The 24,721-nt window shown below is 46.4% G+C and overlaps 1 protein-coding gene across 2 annotated transcripts; it reads left to right on the forward strand.

Annotated features, from left to right (window-relative positions):
- The first annotated feature begins 103 nt into the window (after nt 1–103).
- On the forward strand, nt 104–22,421 carry LOC144125336 (zinc finger CCCH domain-containing protein 10-like). Of its 2 annotated transcripts, none has more exons than XM_077658619.1 (5): nt 104–285; nt 743–999; nt 1,447–1,599; nt 17,282–17,527; nt 20,386–22,421. In XM_077658619.1, exons 2-5 carry the CDS (start codon nt 838–840, stop codon nt 20,758–20,760), a joined length of 936 nt encoding a protein of 311 aa, XP_077514745.1. In that variant the 5' UTR covers nt 104–285; nt 743–837; the 3' UTR covers nt 20,761–22,421. The 2 variants fall into 2 exon arrangements, with proteins under 2 accessions (XP_077514745.1, XP_077514746.1); XM_077658620.1 differs by lacking the exon at nt 104–285 and adding an exon at nt 365–552.
- Nucleotides 22,422–24,721: the final 2,300 nt, after the last annotated feature.

The following is a 24,721-nucleotide window of genomic DNA, read 5'->3' on the forward strand; positions in this document are numbered from 1 at the left end:
TATGGTGTTGCAACACAATAAAGCAAAGAGTTATTTCTATATACGTGCTGGATATTTGAATTCTTATAAAAAAACAGCGGCTGTACACCACAAGTCAACAACCTAAGTACTCACACTTCGTGTTCCGTTTGGACGCAGGAGCGTTCTTGTGCGTGTTAGCGTCAGCTTTATGTTTTAACTTCGGGAGTTAGCGATCAAGGCTGTAGTTTCCGAGTGAGAATAGTCTATCAGGCAGGCTTTAGGCGACGCTGGCAGTGCTACAGATGCGGCCGGGCACATCATAAGGTAGAAGCCGTTTATGTCCATTTTTTTGTAGTCTGGGGGGGCCCCAATGGCGATTCCGAGCAGCGAATTGACAATAAAACTGAGCTGCCCACTTACGCCGCGGATTCTTTACTGCGCTATTCGCGGCGTTACTGTCGGTTACTGGCGCGCGTTTTCTTGGTCAAGACGAGCCGATTGCGTATGCGTGCTTGCACGCGCTGCTGGTGCTGCTGTCGAACGTTGTTACCTTGGCCGCGCGCTGCTCTTGTTGACTGCCCTAGGTCCCTGGTAAAGTATGCTATAGCTGATTTTCTCGCAGTTTCGGGGCATTTCTTGAGCGCTTGGCAAAGCCTTGCGTTTGTGTTTTTTTCCCCTGTGGTACAGGTAGCGGCTGCTGGCGTAGCGTTGCATAGCTCCAGCAACTGTTCTACGGCGGAGCCCTGGGCAGTCTTAGGATTGCTGCTGTTCTTTTGCACAGGCTACGCTGCCGCTGCGAAGTCGCATGCTTTTGCGGCCCGTTGCTGCTACTGCTGATTGAATCGCTCGACTTTGCTGCGCGCAACCATCGGCTCGATGACCGACAATCAGGATCTGAGCTACGCCGTGAGCGCCGTCAACGCCGTCGGCGCCGTGACTGCTGTGGGCGCCGTGAGACCCAACGAAACCCTGATGGCGGTGGCGGGCACAAACGGCGGGCTGGATGCGCCGAATGTGTGCCGAGACTTCCTACGCAAGGTGACCGCTGCAACTGTTGCAAACTTTAGCTCCGTTTCCGTAGCCCTGCTTATCGAACAGTTGATCGGCGCCAACGCTGCATGGAATGGAACAGTGTCTCGTGTCGTCTGCATGCGATCTGCGGCGCGTTCTTTATGCGCCTGATATTTATTAAGAGTCAAGATTGCAGCTTGATGCACTATCTGAATTAGAATTCGGCTTCGAACAACGCATCAGCTGCTATTGCATTGTAAGCTGTTGTCGGGCTGTTATGTTGTGAGCTGTTAGCATGAATATTATGCGAGCTTTTAGTGCCACAATATTGTGCGGTATTGACTGCAGCGCGCTTGTATTGACTGCGCACGAGGCGACGTGTTTAGTGAGCTATTTATTAACTGTACCTTCAGTGTCCAACCCCTATATATGTGTGTTGTATTGCAACTCTACTGAACTGTGTTGAGCCTTCAGGTGTGCCACAGAGGCAGCCGCTGCAAGTTCGTGCATCCGGAAGGGCTGGACAATGATGACAACCGAGGCACCATGGAGCCGGTCTTCTGCCACGATTACCAGAACTCTGAGTGTCTGCGACCCAACTGCAAGTTCCTGCACTGCACTCGTCAGGTAAATATCTTCTATTATGCCAGGGTTCTGAATGTCGCATCTCATTTTTTGTCACTGAATGATATTTTTAATAAATGATGAGATTCTTAGATGTGGTGTTCGGCACGGTTTAGTGAACAAACATTGAACCTCGCAGTGTACAATCTTTCTCGGTTCACTGAACTTGTAAAGGAAGAGCTGAGGATTTGCATTGCGCCAGCGGACTGCTATGTAGAAGCTTTCCACTTTGAATGGCTGGTCGCAGAGAAATGCAGCACTGCAAGCTCTGTATAATAGGAGTGTAATGGAAATATTAAAACACAGCAAAGTTTATTTGCATTGTGCATAGGTGGCCTTAATTTGCCTTTATGGTTATACCTGCTCCCAACATCTACCGGCATTTCTAGGGTGTTCATCCCAATACAACGTCAGTCTGATGGCTTTCACAAAAAAAAAAAAAACCAAGGAGGATTCCGTGCATCATCCACTAGTATTCGGGATTGGAGCTGGTTTCTAAACCATCTCCAGTGGGCTTCATGTGCATTTAGATGTTTTTTTTTTTATGTGGGTACTGCACATTCTGTGAGGCTGTGAAGTGTTTCTTAGACTCTTTGTTCCGTGATGTCGTTATGAAATTTATGACAGGTCCATGGTTAGGGGATGATCTTTATGACGGAAGTCATCTCTTTGGCTTCCAGTTGTGTTGGCTTAACGAATAGTATAAGCCGCTGCTTAAACCAACATACTCAAATCAGCAGAATGGAAATTACATCATTGGACAAATAGTTAAGGCAAGAACCAATAAATTCTCCAAGATTATTTTCTGTATTTGCATTTTGTGGATAAACAGACTATCTATGGCTCCACAGGTTAGTGTCTCACATAGTGTATTCTCCAAAATATAGCCTTAAGTGCCGCGGTGGCTCGCTTGTTATGGTGCTTGGCTACTGATTCGAAAGGCTCGGGTTTGATCCTGGCTGCGGCGGTCGCATTTCAATAGAGGCGAAATGCTGGAGGCCCGCATACAGTGTCAGTGCACGTTAAGTAACCCTTGGTAGTCAAAATTATCCGGAGCTGTTCACTACGGTGTTCCTCATAGTCTCAGTTGCTTTGGGACATTAAAACGTCATAAACCAAACCGTACAGCCATAATTCGAATTAACTTTAGTGTCACTCTAAAGTAGCTGCTAATACTTATAGGAAATTCGTTTCTGTGATTTGAACTTGAAAAGTAGCCACATTCTGATTGCCAGTTGCTTCTAAGTCTGGCATTTGCTGAAAACTTGTTGCAATTCTTGCTATCTCAGATCTGTGGTATTGTAGTATTCCTCCATTCTCTGAGTAACTGTTGCAGACCTTGTAGTAATTAAGTTTCTTGTTTTTTTTTTTGCTGGGAAAGCTGTGTCCATAATGCTTTTTTATACCACTACTTTGATGGAGAGTTCCAGGGCTTTAAAGGGCGTGTGAAACGGTTTGCACCGAGGGTAAGAAAAGCGAAATACTGGTAGGCGTTGAATAGTAGTGGTTGAATAAAACGTACACTCGCCAAAAACTGCTTATCCGGGAGATTACCCGGATAACTATGCCCATTCACTCTGCTGTCAAGTGCGCATATAAGAAGCGGCCCATTCCGTCCATCTTGATTGTGAACAAGGGACCCGTCGAGGTCCCGAAACGTCATATTTTAAAACCAGTTTTTGGCGAGTGTACGTTTTATTCAACCACTATGCTTCCCCCTCGCCAGACAGGATTCTGTCGAACCCTTGACTGCGTTGAATAGTCTTTCATCCTCCTGTAGAAATTTTCGATCTAGGTTATGTGGCGCTAAAGAGACTAATTAAAGACTACCCTGTTTCCTTTCTCATTCTACTCATTTTCTGGAGCGAGCAAAAAAAAAAATTACTGGCCTGGACTGCACTTTGCCTCTGAAAAGGTCAACCAGCTTAGTTGTTTACTTTTTTTGGCTGCTCTCTCCCTTGACGTGGTGGGACGAGAGGGGAGACTGGATGGGTGTGACGTGCCGCGGTATTAGTGTCACAGTGTACTTTTTTCGCCTGCTTTGTCTGTGAATATTGTTGTGGCTTTAGTCAAGCAAGTGTCAGGCCCTCACATCTGATGCCATGTGTGTCACATGACTCCATAAGGCCGAAGTCGCGCAAGTTACCAGCACCAGGTGTCGCTGCGAGAACGGAAACTTAAGAAAATTATTTGTATATTACCAACTCAACTTTTGAACACTTTTACATGTCATGAGTGCTCAGTGACGTTTACTGTACGTAATGCATGCATTTTATAGCCATCCTAAAAGTCCCCTGACCAGTTTTGGACATTTCAGACAGACAAGCCCACTGGGTAGATTGGGCTGTTATCAGAGTTATTATTGTATGTGCTGAATATTAGTCGTGTGTGCTCTGAAAGTTGGAAAAAATTGATATAAAAATTGGTTGTGGTTTAGCTACCAGCAAAAGCTGCAAAGCGATATAAAAATTGGTTGCGGTTTAGCTACCAGCGAAAGCTTGGTTTGGCTCTGGTTTTACTTGGTCAGGCGTTCCCTATCCTTTTCCATATGCCTTGCATGGCCAGTAATGTCATTGGGATAGTCAGACTCTGCCCGGCGCCGCTGATACACAGTCGCAACCGACGGGTGGATATCCATAGCTGAAATTCTAAAATGATTCCTGAATACGAAATCAAATGAAGATCGTTAGCTAAGATGCTTTCACCTATGCTTTCGACAAATTCAGATACCAACATATACTTACCAAACAACAATTCGTTTGGCACCACCCACATCCCTCTGCGACCACTGGTTCGCCCACTACGGCCCTCCGAAGGTCGCCCCATTACATTTTCGAGGACCAAAGGTTGTCTGTATGAATCCCTTGTACAAACTAGGCTTCAACTCAATAACAACTTTGTGCGCCGAATCGCACCAATTTGTTTGACACCACTCCGAACCATCTGCGCCAGACGAGTGGGCCACAATTTTAAGGCGAAAGCCTTTAATGGCTCATACTCGCGGTGACTGTCTGTTCATTACATCCAAAGCCTGGAACAGTGCCAGCTGTGCCTTCCCCGCACCGGCGCACACCCTCCTCGCCCCTCGGTGAGAGGTGGCGGCGCTGAAGCGCATGCGCAGCTGCACATAGCAACAGTGACGTCACATGCACCGCCAGGCGGAGCGAGTACGCGCAGCGACAGTGCTCCTTCGCCAGACGTGTCGTTGCAGTCGAGTGAGTGAGTCGGATGGCTCCCAAGCAGCCCAGTGATTCTGCACAAGCGGTTCGGACAAGCGCAGGAAGGCGGATTCTCCCAACACCAAACGGCAGAAGATCAATAAACGAATGCGTCAACAGTGGCTCGAGGCTTCTCCTGGGACTAAGGCGAGAGAGGCGTGGCCATTTGACTGTGGGCACATACAAACAAAGTCATGGAAATAGGCATTGGAGTGGCCACAGGCTTTTGTCGAACACACTTTAGAATTTCCAAAGTGTCCTCATTTTTTGTCACCAATGGCGACCCCAAGTGGCACCAGTCTCGGCAGCCACGCAGACGGTACATGTATAGCGGAATGCCAGTGTATGGCGTAAACTGGCCACTGCCGGGAGGCTTAGCCATTCGACGGCTCAGCGGTGCGGCCGCTCCGACTCCCGGCGTAGCTGTGGCATGTCACGCTCCGACTGTTGCAAGGCTGGTTTCTCGGAGCCAAATTTGCTCGCTCCTGCTAGGCTAGTAAAGCTTTTGTCTCATCCAACCAGCTGGCACCGAAGTCTTTGCGGTGACAGCACAGCCAACTGCGTTTTATTGCTAACATTCTGACTCATAGGCGATTGACGTACGATGTTTTGTCGTCTGCTAGTTGCTCTCGCTCTTTTTTGTTGCTCTGTATCGTTTGGTACAAAAAAAAAACATATAGCATAGTTCCTTACTCTTGTCCATTCATGTCTGTGCATGCTATGGGTACTATTCTACCCTTGGTTTATCATTCATTTCTTTGTATTTTACCATCCACATGGGTGCACCCTCTAGGCAGAAAGCTTCTTGTGCATTTCCTTGTCTCCACCCTCCAATACTGATAACCGTGTTTCATGCATACCCCAACACACCGTGGGGCACTGTCATGAGATGACAGGTTCATATCACTTAGCCCAAGGGAGTGCCAATGTAAATACGCTGGGAAGCAAAAGCAAGCAGACAAATACCTGGCAAGGCGAGGCTATGACCTAGGAGCCTGACATATTCCATGCCTCTCCCTAAAAGCAGAGAAGGAAAGGAAATTTTGCTTGAGAAGGCTTGTTGCCCTAAAGGTTGAGAGGAACTGAGTCAGCGAGGGCATGGCAGAGGGAAGTATAGTGAATTCACTTGATTGCAGCAGCTGTAACTCTTCTGTTAGTGAGGCCTTTAGAAATGTGTTTTTGCTGCGGCGTATTCTAGAGACGATTCCTGACAACCGTTGGATAGGGAAGTATAGTGAATTCACTTGATTGCAGCAGCTGTAACTCTTCTGTTAGTGAGGCCTTTAGAAATGTGTTTTTGCTGCGGCGTATTCTAGAGACGATTCCTGACAACCGTTGGAATATAGCAAGTTTTCGGCCAAAGAGTGGTCAGGGGCATTTCAAAAACCGTTTCATGAGCCTGTTATGTTTGCAAGAATAGGAAAGTGCGGTAGTTCCTCTAATTGTGGTAAGTTGAAAAGTACTTGATAAGAAAAGCAGCCATTCCCACATTACAGGTACTGCTAAGTGCAATTATAGCCTGTTGTACTCCAGTATTTGGGGCATTATTATTATTGTAGTAATTTCTTGCTTTAAATCTCCTCTGTTTTTTCCCTTCCAACTTTCTATGGGAATGTCGCTTGGGTTAAGGAATGTTATCTCTAGCACCTGCTCAGACTTCATTAAAAAATTGGGCTTGTTTGGCAGTCAGTGGGTAAAAATAGTTTGAAGTTAAGCAAATTGGGTTTTGACATGCATTTACTTGCCATTAGGATGCATTTCTGTCGCACACAGCCGGAGGACTTGTGTTCAGTCCTGGCCATGGCGGCTGTGTTTCGGTGGAGGCGAAACGCGAAGGCGCCTGTGTGCTGTGTTATGTCAGCACATGTTAAAAAAAACCAGGTGGTTTAAATTAATCTGGATCTCTTTACTACAACATCCCTCACAGCACATGTGCTGCTTCACTATTTAAACTGCACAATTTGCAATTTTATTTTTTGCAGCACTGTACTAGTTTGCATTGTAGCTATGCAAAAATGCATTTAGAGAATAACATTAGTGTTTTTTTTTTTTTTTGGTTAAAAATGTCAGACTGTGTTGCATCAATATTAAAGCGATATTCACATTGTAGACCCTGGCGTGTAAAGATGCACAGGGTGTTCCTCCATGTGGCACTTTCTCACCCACGCCGCATTCCACACAGGCAATTGGGAGCTAAGGTGGACATCTTTGTTACCATACAGGCCACTGAGTAAAACGGGACACCACTGTGGGTGTCCCGCAGAACAAGGCTTGTGAGTTTGCCAGACGAGGAAAAAATGCCGTTCTGGCCATGCTGTGGTGCAGGAGCCAAATGTAGCCACCTGCTTGGTCCTAAACAGTCCAGTCGTAACTGTTACTGTGTTTGTGCTGTTCTTGGCCAGTCCAAATAGCATTGTGGCACCTCAATGGTGGCCTAGTGGTGTTGCTGTCTTATCTGGGCTGAAACTTTTGGAAAATGGGCCTTTGACCCCACCTTGTGTTATGAAAATACCTTGTGCCAAAACCTTTGGCCAAAACTGCCTTTGTCCGATTAACCCTCTGTAAGGCGTGAGCTTTATGCATGTCTCACACACATTGAAATGGTAAAATTGTGTTCAGAATTACTCTCACACACATTGAAATGGTAAAATTGTGTTCAGAATTACTCTAGAAATTGAATGATATCTCTTTAAAGCCGCTTTGCCCCTTGGTTTTGTAAAATGAGGGGTAAACATTTGTACCGACTGCTTAAAAGGACCTAAAATGTGGAATCCGTACCTCAGTCTTTTTGATGCATCAGAAAACTTGCATTTGAACTGAAAATTGTTTAAATATTATGAGGCAATTGATTTAAGGAAAAGGCTCAAAAGCTGAACCAGTTTTAAAATGATTTTTGTCGCCAAACTGGGTCATGTTCAGCTGTACGCTCTCACATACAGGACACCAAAGAGACCTATTAGCTAAAGATAAAAATACGCTGAATGGCTTGTTTGATAGTTCGGTAGTACTCATCATGTAAAAATATGGTGCATAGGTGCACTGGCCGTTTGTCGGCACTTGAAACTAGTGAGACCACGCATCCCACTTTCCTAAGAAGGAGCCCATTGTGCCAAACGGCGGTGAGGGCAGGGAGTTAACTTTTCTTCTTTTTCTCGCCGTTTCTAATATATGTCCTAAGAAGGGCTAAAAATTCATCATCATCATCCTAGTAGCACGGTGTAGAGTTGTCAATTTCTGGCGCAAATATATGGCACCAGTGGTTTTCCTTCAGGAGCATTCCACTGCTCATGAATGCTGGATATCAGCCTATAAACAATGTCGTAAAAGTTATTTCTAGCTGAAAACATTATCAAAGGCACAAAACACTTTGAAGAGAACCAGTTTCATGACATGAAAGAGATTATACAGTCGCCAACCAATTTTTCGGACTCGGCGGGACCTGGAGAATGGTCCGAATAATATAACAGTGTGAAAAATCTGTGAAGTTCAAAAAAATAACTTATCTGTGAAAAACCGGCTTTCAAAATTGCGAAATTGCCGCTTCCCATGTTTCGCCTACATGCGATATTAGACTGTATGTGAGCCATAGTCATGCTTTCGTCGTCTGCACGCCCTCTCATGTCACGACACCAGACAGTGTGACGCGGCCGCAAATCATGCCGCGACCAAATGCACTTGCCGCACGATGCAAGAACAGTCAGTTTGCATGGGGCAACAACGCTTGCGAAGACAAAGAGGTAACCCACGGGAATACGCGAACGGAAGCCAGCGCCTCCAAATGCACTGCCCCCCTCTTCCGCGTTTGCTGCCCCGCACCGCGGGTGGCATCGTCCAAGCCGCGGCGGATGCTGCAGCTGTCCCACTATCCCTTACGGGCAGGGGCACTTTATTTTTTGTTATTTTTATCGTCCCACAATAATTTTTGTCCCGTTGTACCATTTTTAATGCGACCGCGCGCTCTTTGTAGGCCATCTCGATGGCGACGGAAAGCATCCCATTATCTCGAATGGCAATTATGGAGAAGAAATAGCCAAGCCTGTCCAAGCCAGTCCATCCAATTCACTCCGTCAGCGCCTCTCACCCGCCGATTCCGTTTAAATATGGCACCTTTCACGGCAACAGAGAACGAGTTGGTTGAGACGGTGATACCTGCGCGTCTATACCAGGTAGAAGTTCCGAGCTTTTGGTTGAAAAGTGATCACAATATAGTTGGCGTCTCTTTTAGTCTGAAAAATCGAACTTTTAGACCCCACAGAGTCCGAAATATTGGCCGTGAAAATGTACACATTCCTATGAGGTGCGCGACGGTTCCTCAGCTAAGTCCGAAATATCACACAAGTCGGAATTATTGCAGTCTGAAAGATCAGTCGGCTGCTTTATATCGAGCAGTTAGAGTGGAGCGTCCGTTTGGTCTGTAGTGCAAGCATGCTGCAGTGTGCCGTCATAAGGTAACACTCAGATCCTGTGGGCAGCAGTTTTATTGGTGTTCACACCATAAGTTTATATTTTCTGACACGGCTATATCACAGTAGGCAGATTAACGTGAAAGACAGTTGCAGTGCAGGTGTCACCACCGAATGCAAATATGTCAGCGTTGTTGCCGATTATTCCAGCATAACAACTTGCTTTCTGAAACCAGCCGTCTACAATCCCTGGGTGTGCTCAGATCTATACTGTATTTAGCATGAAAAATTTTTGCTGTGGAGTGGAAGTCTGGAAGTCGTCGGGATGGTTTGGCTTCCAGAAGTGTATAGTTGACTTGCAGATACCTGGTACACTGCTGGAATGCGTTGTTGCATACTTGTCGATTCTGTTCTGCTGCAGTGGTAAGCTGGAGTATATAAAATTTTATGAGATGCGTTTAGAGGTTGCATGTCAAATGCAATTAGAAGGCAATGATAGACTCATCACATCTAGAGAGCAATTTCAGCCTCGATTTCTTGTGCTTCGGAACTCGAAGCACAGCATAGCGCAGCACAGCACAGCCGAAACTACAACTACAAAATTACTTACTCCCAGTTGTAACAAGCAAGGCACAATAGTTCCTTCGTTAATAATTTCACGCTAGCAACAAGCGACTAAGCGTCGCAAGATTCCACAGTGTCACAAAATGATAGCAGCCCCCTCTCCTCTCGATGTGCAAAGTGAAAGCCAGATCCTGCAATCAGGGCCATGCTCAGTGACATTGTCTGGTGCTGAGCGGGCAAGCACCAAAAGGAGCATGCATGCAACTGATCCCCGTCTAGAAAAGGAGGCTTTGGCTTTGCAAGCATGCTTGTGAGCATGTGCAGTGCCAATACCTCCTAATTTCAATGTTTGCCAGGGCATGTCTCTGCAGCCGCCACAAATCTTCTCTCTCCACGCGCTTCGCCACATGGGGATGCCTATGGATTGAGACTAATGTTCAGTTTGAAAAAGGTTTGCGGTGATACCTAGTCCGAAACTGCTGTCCCTGGTGTGTCAAAAGATGCTTAATGTCAAGGTGCATGCGAGGGCTGCGTAGCAGTCCCTTACACACACCGCGCAAACAGACAGTGAAGCCGTGTGAGCCAGATGTGGAGTCTAGAGGTAATGAATGACCTGTATGGTCATAAAAGCATTAGACACTTTACAATCGTTTCTTGCGTCTGTCCTGTACCATCTGAAAAAATGTGCCGCCGAGCTTGACAGTATTAGGTCGGCCGTAGTTGTGAACTCTGTGAGGCGTGTTGTTTAAAAAAAATTACCGGCTTCTTCAACCCATTATATGCTGTGTCTACCCGGAATAAGCTTGGTTTCTGTCAAGATGCTAATTATAGTTTATTGGAAGCTGTGGGGGATGTGATTGTTATGATGAACTGACCTCTATAACGATGACCTCTATAACTTGCGGTCCTGTCCATCTTGTTATAGAGGCATTTGACAGTATTTTGCCTATGTTACAAACTGAATGGTACAGTTGGGTATCTTCACTTCACCTGAGATAGCTTTATTCCTAGTTGTTTCCCTTTGTTTTGCTTTCAGGGTCATGGAATACATCAGTTAATTAGGTGACACCAAACTGAATATTCATTCCTAATTGCCCTCTTCAGCCATACAAGTTTTAAAGCCAATTTCTGAATGAATAGCACAGCTGTCATCATTCCCGTGACAGTGCCAGTAAGTTTATTCACCTCGCAATGCCAGAGCAGAAGCCTTGCAGTTGATGGGTACTGTTAACATTACTCCAGCCAGCTTTCACGATTGCCATGTTGGAAACATTAGTGTTGTGCTTTCCAACTTCATAATTAAATTGTGAGATTCCTTGAAAGTCTCAGGTGCTCTTGGCACTGAAGCCTTGCGTGTCTGCTTGCAGAGCGAAACGACAGGCAGTTCTGTCCCTTGTTTGGTGTAATGTGGCAGATTGAAACACCAAAGTGTGTGTGTCTCCTGGGTGACCATGGCCCTCAGACTCGGGAAGCATGTGCTAAAAGCATGCTTCTCACCGTAATAATTACAAGACATCTGCCTACTTCTCAGATCTAGCTGTTTGTTCTGGTTGTTTGGTTGGAACAGCTTTGTACTCAAGTTTCTTGCTTAAGGGGACAGTCTGCAGACTTTTATATACCAAATTTTTTTTTTTTGCGGCAGTCGAAAGCTTCTTTGTAAAATAAACGAATACCCGCTGCAGTGCTGAGAAACGCAGCAGAACAATTTAAAATTTTTCCAGTATGAAAGTTGCACTTTCTCATGGTAGATGGCGCCTGCAAGCCCTTACATTGCAGTCATGACATTTAATGAAGAGGGCGGCGAGCATAGAATACAGGAGTTCGTGCTAAAGGTAGTGAATGAGTACAAGTATCTTGGGGTGTGGATAAATAACAGTGTTGAGTATCTGACAGAGCATGAAAAATATGTAATGAATAAAGCTAGTAGGAATGCAGCTGTCATGAAAAATAGGGCACTGTGGAATTACAATAGGTATGAGGTGGTAAGAGGGATCTGGAAAGGGGTGATGGTCCCTAGCCTGACCTTCGGGAATGCGGTCCTGTGTATGAGGCCAGATGTTCAAGCAAGGCTGGAAATTAGGCAACGGGGAGTAGGGAGGTTAGCTTTGGGAGCACATGGCAATACACCAAATCAGGGGGTACAGGGTGATATGGGATGGGCGTCTTTCGAGAGCAGAGAGGCTAGCAGTAAGATAGCATTTGAGGAACGATTGAGAAGGATGGAGGAAAAGCGGTGGGCTAGGAAAGTTTTCAGATACCTGTATATAAAGAATGTTGACACGAAATGGAGAAAGCGAACTAGAAAATTGACAAGCAAATATCTGGACAGCAGTAAGGGGGCAAATCAGCAATTATCGGTTAAGAAAAAGGTTAAAGGAACAGAGAGAGCTTTGTGGAAAACAGGGATGCTGACGAAATCGGCACTAGAAACATACCGGACCTTTAAACAGGAAATTGTCAAAGAAAATATCTATGATAATTGTAGGGGAAGTTCTTTGTTGTTTGAGGCCAGGACTGGAGTTTTGCGGACTAAGAAGTATAGAGTCAGGTACCAGGAGATAGACACTTTGTGCATTGCGTGCGGAGAGGAGGAGGAAACGGCTGAACACTTGATACTTTTCTGTAAAGGGCTTCACCCTACAGTGGAAGGCAGCGGGGCTGACTTACCCAAGGCATTGGGGTTTAGGGATAGTGAAGGGAAAGTGGATTTTAAGAGGTTAGAAGTAACCAAGCGAAGGTTATCTGATTGGTGGCTAAAAGCAAGACAGGAGTAAAATTTCACAAGACATGGCTAGGTGGCTTGAGCCACCGCCCGATGTAAAGGGTTCAGCCGTATCCATCCATCCATCCATCCATTAGGGACACAATGTGTAGCCAGCAGAGTGACTTTATGCAACTCTGCAAACATGACAAGTGCAGTGTCACCTAGGCGGCATGCAATGGCAGTAATGAGAGTGACATGAACTAGCATGCTTAGGCTTTATTAAAACTATAGTTGAGAGCACTAAGGTGATTAAAAAGTACTGTCAAAAAAATAATACAGGTGATATCTGTCACAGATGCCAGGAACTGCTTTTGCTGGCAGTGCCACTGCAAGTATAGCAGGGTCTGGTATTTTCCGGGTGAATTCTTTTTCAGGAACATTTTAAAAGATGACCAAAACAGGTCAAACAGCTAAAGCAGCTGTAATTTGCTGAAAGAGGTAAAGGTAGGGTGTCTTAAGTTAATCTGAGCAAACATAACCGTTCCTCTGACGCTGAGGCGTAGTCATGAAATGCGATGTTCATTCCAGGCCACTCCAGGCATCTGCCATGTTAGCCGCAATGAGAGAACACAGCTTGGTGCTACCGTCCACTCAGACCTTACTTACTTTGCCAATTTCAAATTGAAATTCCCTGCCTGAACTGCGAGTTCTGCCCTCGTTACTGGCACTGTGTGGTGAAATCTACCAGAATGGGCCAGTGTTTTTGTACTTGTCTCCAGCAGTGGGCTCTCCCTTTAAAATGAACTTCACCTTGATGTAAGCAGTGTTACTGGTGATGGCACACAAAGGTGTGGTTACCTGCACTTGGAACTTTTGTTGGCAGAAAGTAGGCAAGGCAGCTATATTAAAACTATGTACACAGCGATACCACTGAGTTAGGCGTAAGCGCAATGGCGAGAATTCTGCGACAGTTGTGTCAAACTCTGCCATTACATTGAGCATGCTGTTATTGTGACATCAGAGTTTTTCAGTGAAATTGCATTGCACTGCGCCTTGGTGCAGTAGCCAGTGCCTGATGCGAGGATCATGGCTTATGTGCCTCTTGAATTTACAGTCAAACCTCATTACAGCAACACGGATATTTCGAACTGTTCGTAAATATTTTTAACAAACACGAGCATTTCTTACTTCATATACCGAACGCGGTTTGCAATAAAATGGACATACAGTCGCCAACCGATTTTTCGGACCCGAAGGGACCTGAAAAATGGTCCGAATAATCGAACAGTCCGAAAAATTCGTGAAGTACAAAAAATCACTTTATTGAGACGAAATCGGATTAAAAATGCCACTGATTTTACCTCGCGGAAAATTTCTCTTGCTGGCGACGATTTGCGCCTGTATTTGCGCCAAAGTTGTGATTTAACTGTACACGCTAGACAGCAAGGTCACCGCATTTAGTTGGAATACTTCCCACGCTTCTTTGACAGACTCGGCGGGGCCATGTTGTCCACAACCCGAGTGTGCACCACGCCACTCGTCAAACACGCAAATATAAGGCACTTTTCGTTCAAAGCGGCGGAACCGCCAGACGCAATCACAAAACGGCGAACGGATGTAACTTCGTGAAGACGGAGCGTCACTCGGTTGGCGCGGTCAGAGAAACCCAAGTGACGAAACGATGAATGGCGAACGTATGAGACCCACCGCGGTGGCTCAGTGGTTAGGGCGCTCGGCTACTGATCCGGAGTACCAGGGTTGGAACCCGACTGCAGTAGCCGCCGCGCCCTCCATTACGGCACCTCTTTCTTCCTTTCTTCTCTCAGTCCCTCCTTTATCCCTTCCCGCCGAGATGTGAGATAACTCCTACACAATTTCGTTCCCCCAACAACCAATTATCAACATATTGGACAAGCGATAACTGCCCGCAACGTCGGCGACAAAAGCAAGTTGACGGCGATGACCACGACCTACTGTATCCGGCTGCCACCTCGAAGTGTCAGAGATCGCAGGGACCTCTACTGGCAACAATGATGTACCGAAAGTATGTCAAGCCAATCCAACTGCAGCGTAAATCCACCTCAATTCAAGATGGCACCTTTTGCGCCGGCGAAAAGCCGATACAATGGCCGATTTTGGCCCACAGGCGACCGAAATTAGTCCGAAAAATCGAACTTTCGGGATTTTGAAGTTCGAAATATCCGTCGCGAATATTTATGTGCTTCTATGGGGTGACTGACGGTGCCCCATAGAGGTTCGAAATATCCTACAAGTCCGAATTATTTGAGTCTGAATTACCCGTCGGTTACTGTATTGAACTGCAGAGTGCCAAGCTGTGCCCGTTCGGATGGCAGGCGGTAGGCTTTGCCTCACTGCATGGGTGATTTGTGGTGTAGCAGCAAGCGTTCATGCCACAGTTCATGTTTTATCTCACATTGGCCAACATTGCCACATAAGATATAGCGATGAGAACAGCTGGTGGCCGGGTGGTCAGCACCCATTTGCACATATCGCACCCGTCAATAGTGCCCCGGAACCAGCTACACTGTTGATTGCTGTATCTTTCCAACAGCCATCCTCTGCTTACGTCGACTGGCACGAAGCGCAGGTAGTGAAAACCGAGATAGCTTTTGTCCTGGTATCCGATTTTTTACGTGACACCGCTGTAATGTGAGGAAGCCACCGTGGCTCGCTTTGACCTGCCGCTACCGCATGCTGTGGTACTGTGCGACGATACCAACTTAACTGGCGTTTGTCACTTGATTTTTTTTTTTAGGCCTCCGCAGTCGCTGCTAGCTGTTTCTAAGTGGTGCTAAAGCTGCCGAAAAGGTTTTCCCCAATTGCCGCTCTTTCGCTGCCAAAATTTAGCTTCTCCAGTGCAAATTTTTTGGTGAAATTTTATATTACTAATTTCGGCTATACAAACTATTTTTTTGCGATCTTTTACCAGTTTGCTATAACGAGGTTTCACTGTATATGTTATGAAAAAGATGACGATGGCGACTGGTGAAACCTTACCCAATTTCAATTTCCCACATTTCTACACTTGTTTTTAGTGTGGTGCCGTGTGTGCTTTCCCTATACGTTGCTGCTGCAATTTGGCTACTGCTTTGGGCTTTTGATATATTAGTTTAGTTATTTGGCATGTCCCTCATCAGTTTATTGTGTATGATACCAGCGCCATTTCCCACACTCGTCAGACCACACCTCCGAATGGACTGCTTGAATAAATTTTGAGAGACCCACCACAGATTGCAATAGCATAGAATGTACACTAATGATAATTTAACACCAACAAATTTCCCACTGTTTTGTGTAATTTGCTGCAGACTTGTGAGATATTACTTCCGAACGCGTTTTCAAATCTCCCGCCGTTCCGTGTGATTTCCTGTATGCTTGCAAGATGGCGCTTCGAACCTTCTTTTTATTGTTGTCGGTGGAAGCGGCCACACGTTCACTTTTCGGCTTGCTCTTTTTGGACCGACTTGCACACGGATGGAAGATAATGAAGATGACATCCAACATACAGCATGAGAGACTGGCAGCTTAACATGCAGGATGGTAGGCTGTGACGATGGGGCAGTGGTCTAATGCAGCGGCCAGTGAACCGACCAGTGAAGCTGGTCTGTTCACGCTGGTTCAGATCCTGATCACACTCAGTTCTGTTTTCTTTAATTTCACACTCCAACTGAGTGTGACACCGGGCGCTGCCAAATGAGCTGATGAGCATCGTACAAAGTTCTCTTTCGCTTGTCTTTCTGCATGGCTCCATTTTGCCATGGCTGGGCTCAGGTGGTGTGAGAACAGTTGTGATGTGGTGGTGCACTTTCCACCTCAGCTTTTCTTGCTCTGTTGATGCTCACACTTTGTAATACACGCATGGTGAAAGTGGAATACATGCAAAGTTATTCTGCTATGTGGCGCATAAATATTGTCTGTAAACAAAAGGTGGTTGAGGTAGAGAGTGCTCCCAAGAATGTGTGATGATTGATTCATAGGTACATAATATAAAGCTGAAAAACAGTGACTTCAATAATGGCTAAGCAACAGTGGCTCAAATTGAAGAGGAAATTGCCTCAGTTGTCTTTCATAGGCCATAAGAAAAGGAAAAGAATGTTAGGCTACTGAGGTATGCAGCTAAAATACATTTGGTGCAACATTCCTTTTCCAGGCAGTTTTCCTATTTATACTCGTTGTCTGTCGTAAAGTACTCGCAGTTCTGTGCCTTTTTTTGAAGAGCCATTTTAATATGGACTACTAATTTGCACTTTTTGCCCTGTTCCTCAGCACCCAACTTCTCCTGCAAAACATGAAAGTGCTGTAAATTTCTTTTTTTGCCTTCTGCAAAGCTTGCTACAGAATGGTGACAGTCATCCATTCTACTGTGAAAGAATCGTTAGCTTCCTTGTAAAAGTGCTGCAGCTTTGGTTGGAATATTGAAACTTGTTTCCGCTAGTGCTGTGGCCATCTGTCCTGGCGTGACAGTATTGTGGCAGCTGTAACACTGAAGTGAAGCGAGAAAGCTGCAGATGGAAACTCATTGAGATCTGGAGGACGCATAAAAGTTTCTTTTGTGCATAGTTCCTCGATAATCTCCAGGTTCACCACTAGAAAACATATACCTATGTACCAACTTCGCAAATTGTGTGCTGTTTGTAAAGCAGTTCAGCTTGTACACATTTGCTTCATTATGGCCAGTACCACACTGGATTGTGTGCAGTGTGCAAAACAGTTCACCTTGCACGCGTTTGCTCTGTAGTGGCCAACACCACGCGGCATTGTGTTGTGCTGCACAGGAGGAAGAGCTGTTCCGTACAACAGGCCGCCTGCCGCCGTCAGCCGGGGGCGTGTCGGAACCCCCACAGGTTGTGGGCATGATCCCACCTGTTTGCAAGGATTTCCTGAAAGGTGACTGCCGTCGAGCGGGCCGCTGCAAGTTTCGGCACCTGGGTGAGGAGGAGCCCGAGGCCAAGCGCCGGGCCCTGGATGACGAGATGGGATACCGCGTGCTGCAGCAGGAGAATGCCATCCTGCGCCGCAAGGTCGGCCGTCCCACTCCCTACTCCCGATTTGTGCAGCATTAAAGGCCTTGCCCCCCGCCGGGCACTCACCCCCCACTCTGGCTCTCTTTTATATGGGAGGGGAGGGGAGCGCGAGCGCGAAAGCGGCAGTGCAGAAGCGTGGGCCAAAGTGCAGTGCAAAAGCGCGTGGCGAATGCGCGAGCGAAAGCGCGTGGCAGTAGTGGAGTGTTTGAATGTGGAACAGTGGGGTAAAGCGCGGGCAGAATGCAGCGCGGAGCGGATATTGTGGCGAGAGTGCGCAAAGCTTGTGGAACTGCGACTTATCACACGGTACGACAGCTGCAGTGTATGCATTCGTGAGCTGTCGCACATTACTTGAAAGCAAATGAGAACATAAATGCTTACATTGGCGGTTGTGAACTGGTGACAGGGATGTTTCGATATTGGCAAAGGCACACGCTGTTGCTGTTAACGAGTAGTGAGAAAGTAGTAGTGCTACATACACACTGACTCATTTGGCACTTTGAGGCACGATAGCATTGCTGAATTCTGGCAAATGAACAGCTTGAGTGGGTGAAAGTGAGTGCAAGGCTGGGACAGGTCCAGTGATGATTGTTTTATGAAAATTATGAAATGAGATATTCTGTTTGCAAGCTTATCTTGGTGCAGAAAAGATTAAAACCTAAAACAGCACCTGCTGCTGCTTTTCTTTTTTGTATTTTTTATGCAATCTGGCTGCATTAGACATGCTTGCAAATATTGTCATGATCTGTGTCATATACTTCTCAACCACCTGGTGGCTTGCTTCAGCTTGCTGTGCATGTTCGCACTACTTGGAATGAAATTTTTCTTTCAGTCTCAAGGAGTCCGGAGAAAGGAATGTAATAGGCAAACGTATGCCAGCTGCATTTGCTTCGTGGCAGTTGAAAATCATGATTTCATGCAATGATGTGATGGAGGGAAAGCCTGCTGAAGAGAGATCCTGTTTTAAATTTGCTCAAAAAGGGCATGCCATAAAGTAAATGCAGCAGTACCAAGGTATGTTTTCATAACTTGCCTGAAGGAAGCTAGTGTATGCTGTATTGTACTGAGTATATTGCCAAGACATGTTCTGAGAGCTCGGTAAGGAGCAGTGCATGGCTGAAGGTGCTAAAGGGCATTTTGCTGAATCAAAGTAAGAAAGCCTCCTTCGAGCGCCTTTGCTTTTGCCACTGCAGTGTGGTACAGAATGAAATGCAGTGATTTTACCGGTTCTAAGTGCAGCTGCACAACACTTGTTGTGTACCTATGGAAGAGGTTGTTATTCAAAATACAAAGCCATGGGAATATTCATTTGTGTTTCTACTCTGGACATCAAATCCGACTGGGATTGGCCAGTGCCACACTGTGATTTTCAGTGACCATTGAACTCTATGGACGTCGACTTAGTGGAGGTTCTCGAATGGCCATGGGAGTCTCAAAGGCCAGAACAGCCTCGCACGTCACGTGGTAATGTAAACGAATCGGTGCTTTCTTGTGCGGCGTGACAGCGTTCCGCTTCGTTTCTCCCGTTTGTGCCTCTTGGCGCACTTTGTGACAACTGAGACCAACAAGTGCCCTACAAATGTTGTAACGATAGTAGCCATGAATGCGACAAAGACTGTCGCTGAACTGTGGCAGCTTTGGCGGCGAACAGTAAATGCTTCTGAAATGATGAGCGCATCGCTGTCCGTCGCCCCACCATCGCTCTCTCTAGATGGTGCCGAACTGTGAAGTATTTGAATAGCTTTCTCCGAACAAAGTTTCAGTTAAAAATAGCCCTTATTCCAACATTCGCTCGTTTTATACTGCTTCACTTCTTATCTTTAGTCAATATTGCTACCCCTAGCACCATCTTTCAGATCACATGCTCACTACTCACTCAATGGTCATTGAAATTTGCTGCGTGGCAGTGGTGCGTGGATGGCCCTCAAAAATTTCGATTTCCACCGACTCAATGGAGGTTGAGATTGCCCATGTGACGAAGGTACTACTCCATACCACTTATTCCAGCCATCAGGTAGGAAAGCTGCTTGCTTTTTCAAGCAGCACAATTGTGTTAGTAAAGTTAAAATGAGGTATTTACAAAGTATGGTGCGCAGCAGTATCATAACGGAAGGCTGTTTCTGCTTTGTCTTTTCATTTGCTTTGTGGGACACATGACAACCGCAAGAGTGTCTCACACAGGGTCCATCTATAGCCTGGTGCAGCCTTGCAGCATGGCAGGCTTCTGCGTGTAAGGTCACCAAGCAAAAGATGCAGTATTCTTTGAAGGTTTGTGCTTGTGCAGCAGTTTCTGTTCCAATAGCAGTTTGTGCGTGTGCTCATCCAACAGCTGAACTTTTTCTCTTCACTGGTATTTAAAGGGATGCCTAGGACGAACTGAAGTTGGCCTGTTTCGATAAGAGTGCCGCAGTCTAATGACAGAAAAGCTGCTTTTGGTCAGAATGAAGCTTTCATAAGCTAGAAAAAATCAAAACATGAAACAGGTGTCACCACCATTGGCCATTTTCTCAAGAAAACTGCAGCGATGTCAGTGCACTTTTTTTTATTTTTCGGCACTCCATTCACTTCTAGACAGTTATCATGGAGTCCGTTTCTGGCCTGGATGCCTTAGAGTTTGAACTGAGTGGCAGGAAACAAAATGCTCCAGTCTTGAATTCAATTTTCTCAGCAATAAATGCTTATTTGGCTACCAAAAAAATGGCAGACTAGCCAGAAACAGCCACACAGTAAGAACAAGAGATTGGATGGTGTTGTGCTCAGTGTCCCTCTAAGATATTTGAGCAGGCCTGTCAGTTGCCACACACTCACTGGCATGGGGTTCTTGTTTATGGCATGATTTGAACACCACCTTTCAGGTGGATGAGCTGAAGAAGCAGGTGGCTGACCTTATGGCCACCAACGAGTTTCTGCTGGACCAGAATGCTGCGCTGCGACTGAGCAAGCAAGCACCCGCAGGCACACCCCAGCCCCTGGGGGTTATTCCCACTGCAGCCGCCTTGGGACCTGTGGCCCCCCTAGGTGGCACTGCTGACCTGACCTCCAATCCACAGAGCATGGCACCCATGATGCCCGTTGTGCCAGTCTCCATCTCATCCAGCCTGCCGGCCTCCCTCTCACAGAGCCTGGCGCAAACCATAATCACCATGAGCAGCCCATCGGCACCGCTGGTCTCCTACCCTGTCATGACACAAAGCCTACGCCCTGTCATTGCTCATCGCATGACTCACTAGGCTCGTCCACGTGATGGCCATTCTGCTGCTGATCTTTGTGCGCTGGTCTGGATCACAGTTGAGGAGTGTGCCTCTGAGTGGCGGGCTTGCAGAGGGGCCTCAGTGCAGCTGTGCCTGTATGTATAACTCTGGAATGCTGGTCCCAGCTTTGAGGCAACACACCTCTCTTTGTTGGGCTCCACTGTTGAGATGGACTCATTGCCACTGAGCACCACTTTCATTTGATGCCACCTGCGTTTAGTTGTAATGGCACAGTGCATGATCCAGACAAGTTATATGGGGGTCAGCAGGCCATTTGGATCTTTTTCTTCTTCTTTTGAGCCTGTGCCGTTCCTTGCCAGTCTCTGTGGTGACGATTCATATGTTCCAAAACCTGCCAGCTTTCGTTATGTCTGATGATGAGTTGAACCAGAAGGCTGCGTCATAAATAACGTCAGGCCTGCCACATGTGGCTTGGTAAAAGAAAAAAACCACTTGTGTTCTTGCTCCACCTGAGATTTCTTCTCTGTGCATTTCGTGGGCACTCGTCCTTGTGAAGGTATGGTTAGTGTTAGCACCTTTTTCTTCATCTTCTAATTCTTTCATTCAGCTGTATGCAATCTTGGATTTCCACGTGGCAGTTTGTGATTTTGACAATGGAATTTGTATGGTGGGATGGTGTTACAAGGCAGCCACAAGATTATCAAGGCATGCTGCCACTGCTGTGTTCTGTGTACTTCTTACTTTGTATGTTTTTATACTTCTGTCACCACTTTTTACATTTAGTACTTTGCAGAATGGAATGTTACACCTGACTTACAAGCATTTGAATGTCACTGCACGGTGGGGCTTCATCACATTAGATTTTCTTGACATCCGGCAAACATTTCTGTTGGATGCCAAAAGAGAGGGATGGGGCCCTGCTGTCTCAAGTGTGTCGACATTACATATTTTCCAGGCCTGCCTTACAGTGCTATTTCTTTTCTGTTCTTGCCTCAGGTTGCTTTCAGGGAACACCCATAATCATGTACAGTGGTGGGACAGCTCTGAACTTCTTGAAAGAGCAGTTAGGCTTTCTTTTTTTTCTTGTATGATGAACTCCTTTGAAGCAGTGCTTACGAAAGCCAAGCTTGTCTCACTGGGTTGTGCTAACAGCTGCCAAGGCAGGAGGTCAGTTGTTTCTGACATAATAGTGGTTGCTTGCATACTTGGAGTCTTTCATGTTTCTCCCTTCATAATTTCCAATTCCCAAGCTACTGTGCTGCACGTGGCATGGATATGCAGCCAACGTTCCCGAAATACTTTTGTGATTTGCCGATGGTTTTTCCTCAGTCTGATGAAATGCAGGTGCCAAACATTGCTAGATCAAACATTATAATGGCAACAGTGGCTGGATCCTAGGCAACTCATTGCTAGAATACTAGATTACTCATACTGTGGCCGGCACCTGAGCTCGTAACCACACCCACGGAGCTTCTGTGTTGGAGCACAGGCATCTGTTCCTTCAATGTTGGCTACTCTTTCGCTGAAGGATTTGTAACAGTTTCATTGCTGTGGCAGATTGTCTTTCCCTGACAGAAGAAAGAAGGGCACCCAATACATGATCAGTCATCAGAAATGCACAGCACCATTTTTATTTCCATCACGTGCTACAGAAAATAAAACAGTCAGTTTGCAATGTCCCTGCTTTACTAAACTGCACTTATGGCAGGAATGCCCAAGGAATGCTCATATCATAGTACCAGGAATTCTGGTTTTTAAACTTGTTTTTCCTGGGATGAATTGGCTCATCGTTCCATGCATCTAAACAGCTGGCATGGCAGAAGCATGGTCACCAAATGACTTCTGTATGCCCTGCCTTGGAAAGCATTCATTGTCACCCAGAAAAAGTTTTCTTTCCCAGTGATCATTTATTTTATTCTGCTCCACGGTCCTTAAAATTGGCAGACAGTGCCAGAGCTCAGCAGACAACATTCCACAGTAAAGTGCCTACGACCATTTCTACCATGGACTACATGCCATGCCTGTAAGTTGAAGCTGCAAAAAGCCATGCATTCTTGAGACCATAGCAAAGTAGTTTGGCTTCACTGACAGCAGTATTCCTACAAGTTCCTGGCATCTTGTTTCATATAGTGGTGCTTAAGTGTGGGCACGGAAACTGTGGACGCATGTGGCTATGTCCCACATCTGCTAAGTGTCCCACTGCACTTAATATTGTTTTACAAGGCTTGCACCAACCAGTTCTGTGCGACAAGTGTGCATGGCAGATACTGGCAGTATTGTAAGTAAATCAAAATTTTGAACAGAGGTGCTGAAAATGATAGAAAACACATGCAAAAAACCTAAAAGCAAAAGGACTAAACACAACTGTACTGACTGCTTCAGCGAAGGGTAAACCAGAATTTTTTTTAATATGCTTTTTGAGATACAGAGCTGGTTAGATTTCTGTGGTGTTGCAATGCCAGTGCGTCACCAAAGTTGAATCATGTTAACCAACAAGCTAGTTAACTAATTTTATTGGTTTAAAGGGGTTTAACTTCCAAAAGCGACTAGGGCTATGAGGGACACCGTAGTGGAGGGCTCCAGGTAATTTCGGCCACCTGGGTTTTAATGTGCTCTGACGTAGCACTGCACATGGGCCTCTAGCATTTCGAATCCAATGAAATGCGACCGCCGCGGCCGGGGTCGAACCCGCATCTTTAGGGTCAGTAGCCGAGCACCATAACCTGAGCCACCGTAGTGGCTTAAATTTTGAAAGCAAAAGCTTTTACTATTATCATCGGAGCGATTTCGCCATCACCTCACGTTTGACCTTTAACGTCCTTGCTGCGCCGCTGCCATAGCAGCGCATCACAGTGACTTAGCCGTCGCTGCGCCGGGTCTCCACAGTCACGGAGTGGCTGCTGCCTGACCACGTGATCTAGCCGAGCCTTAGCTGGATAAAAAAAAAAATAGCTGCGGTACTGCTGAACCTAGTTAGAGAGCGAAAGCTGTGGTGTATCGGGCAAGTAGATGCAGCTTGGTCTCTGTAACGTAGAGTGCGTTCCGCACACTGGATAGACAACGCGCCCACCCTGCCAGTCTCTGTTAAATTGATGGTTGATCGCTAGAGGTTGGTCACCCAATGAACGCTGCGGCGTTGCAGTGGCGCGTCTGTCACAACGTTGTCGGCGCTAATGTATGCAGCCCACATCTCTCACCCCACCGCCACGCCACGTACCTCAAAGCGCGATTGAGGCGTCCACTGCCCCATGGAGCCAGTAATCGTCTTCCTTTCCTCAAAACCATCGGAGTCTAGAAAGCGCTGTCAAAGCTGCTAACGCCAATGAACACTTCAGTGCCGCGTGTGAGCTACAACGTCATGAATGCCAACGCATGCAGCGCACATGTGTCACTACTGCCACGTATTTGACCTTGATGTGCCCGTGGTAGCACGTGGTAGGACACTATAGTTACACCATGGCTTAGTCTTGGTTTCACCTCTGGCTCACTTCAAGGTCAAAACCGCAATAAGCTAAGCACCGCGAAATTGTTATGAAGTAGCGTAGTGAAGCTTTCACTTCAAAATTTGCTGCGGTTTAACTACTGCTGAACCTGGTTATAGAGCGAAAGCTGTGGTGTATCGGGCAAGTAGACGCGGCTTGGCGTGTGTAACGTGGGTGTGTTCCGCACAGTAGATAGGCAGCGCGCCCACCCTGGCAGGTGGCAGTTAAATTAATGGTTGATCGTTAGGGTTGGCCACCCAATGAACGCTGCGGACTATTCCTGCAGTGCCACGTGTCTGCCAACACGTGGTAGCGCTAATGCATGCAGCCCACATCTCTCACTACCACCACGTACCTCAAAGCGGGATAGAGGTGTCCAGGGAGCCAGTTATGCGCCCTTCCTTTCCTCAAAATCATCGGAGTCTAGAATGTTGTCAACGCCACCGCCAATGAACGCCGACAGCTTTCGCTTTGTATATCCTGGGATTAGCTGAGCT

The sequence above is a fragment of the Amblyomma americanum genome, chromosome 3 (genome assembly GCF_052857255.1).
Source record: "Amblyomma americanum isolate KBUSLIRL-KWMA chromosome 3, ASM5285725v1, whole genome shotgun sequence".
Lineage (NCBI taxonomy): Eukaryota > Metazoa > Arthropoda > Arachnida > Ixodida > Ixodidae > Amblyomma > Amblyomma americanum.

Bases quoted from the DNA above. Each gene is read 5' to 3' on its own strand.
- LOC144125336 (XM_077658619.1), top strand. From the start codon at position 838: ATGACCGACAATCAGGATCTGAGCTACGCCGTGAGCGCCGTCAACGCC. The intron at 1,000-1,446 runs GTGACCGCTGCA...TTGAGCCTTCAG, and splicing joins GCCGAGACTTCCTACGCAAG to GTGTGCCACAGAGGCAGCCG. The intron at 1,600-17,281 runs GTAAATATCTTC...TGTGCTGCACAG, and splicing joins TCCTGCACTGCACTCGTCAG to GAGGAAGAGCTGTTCCGTAC.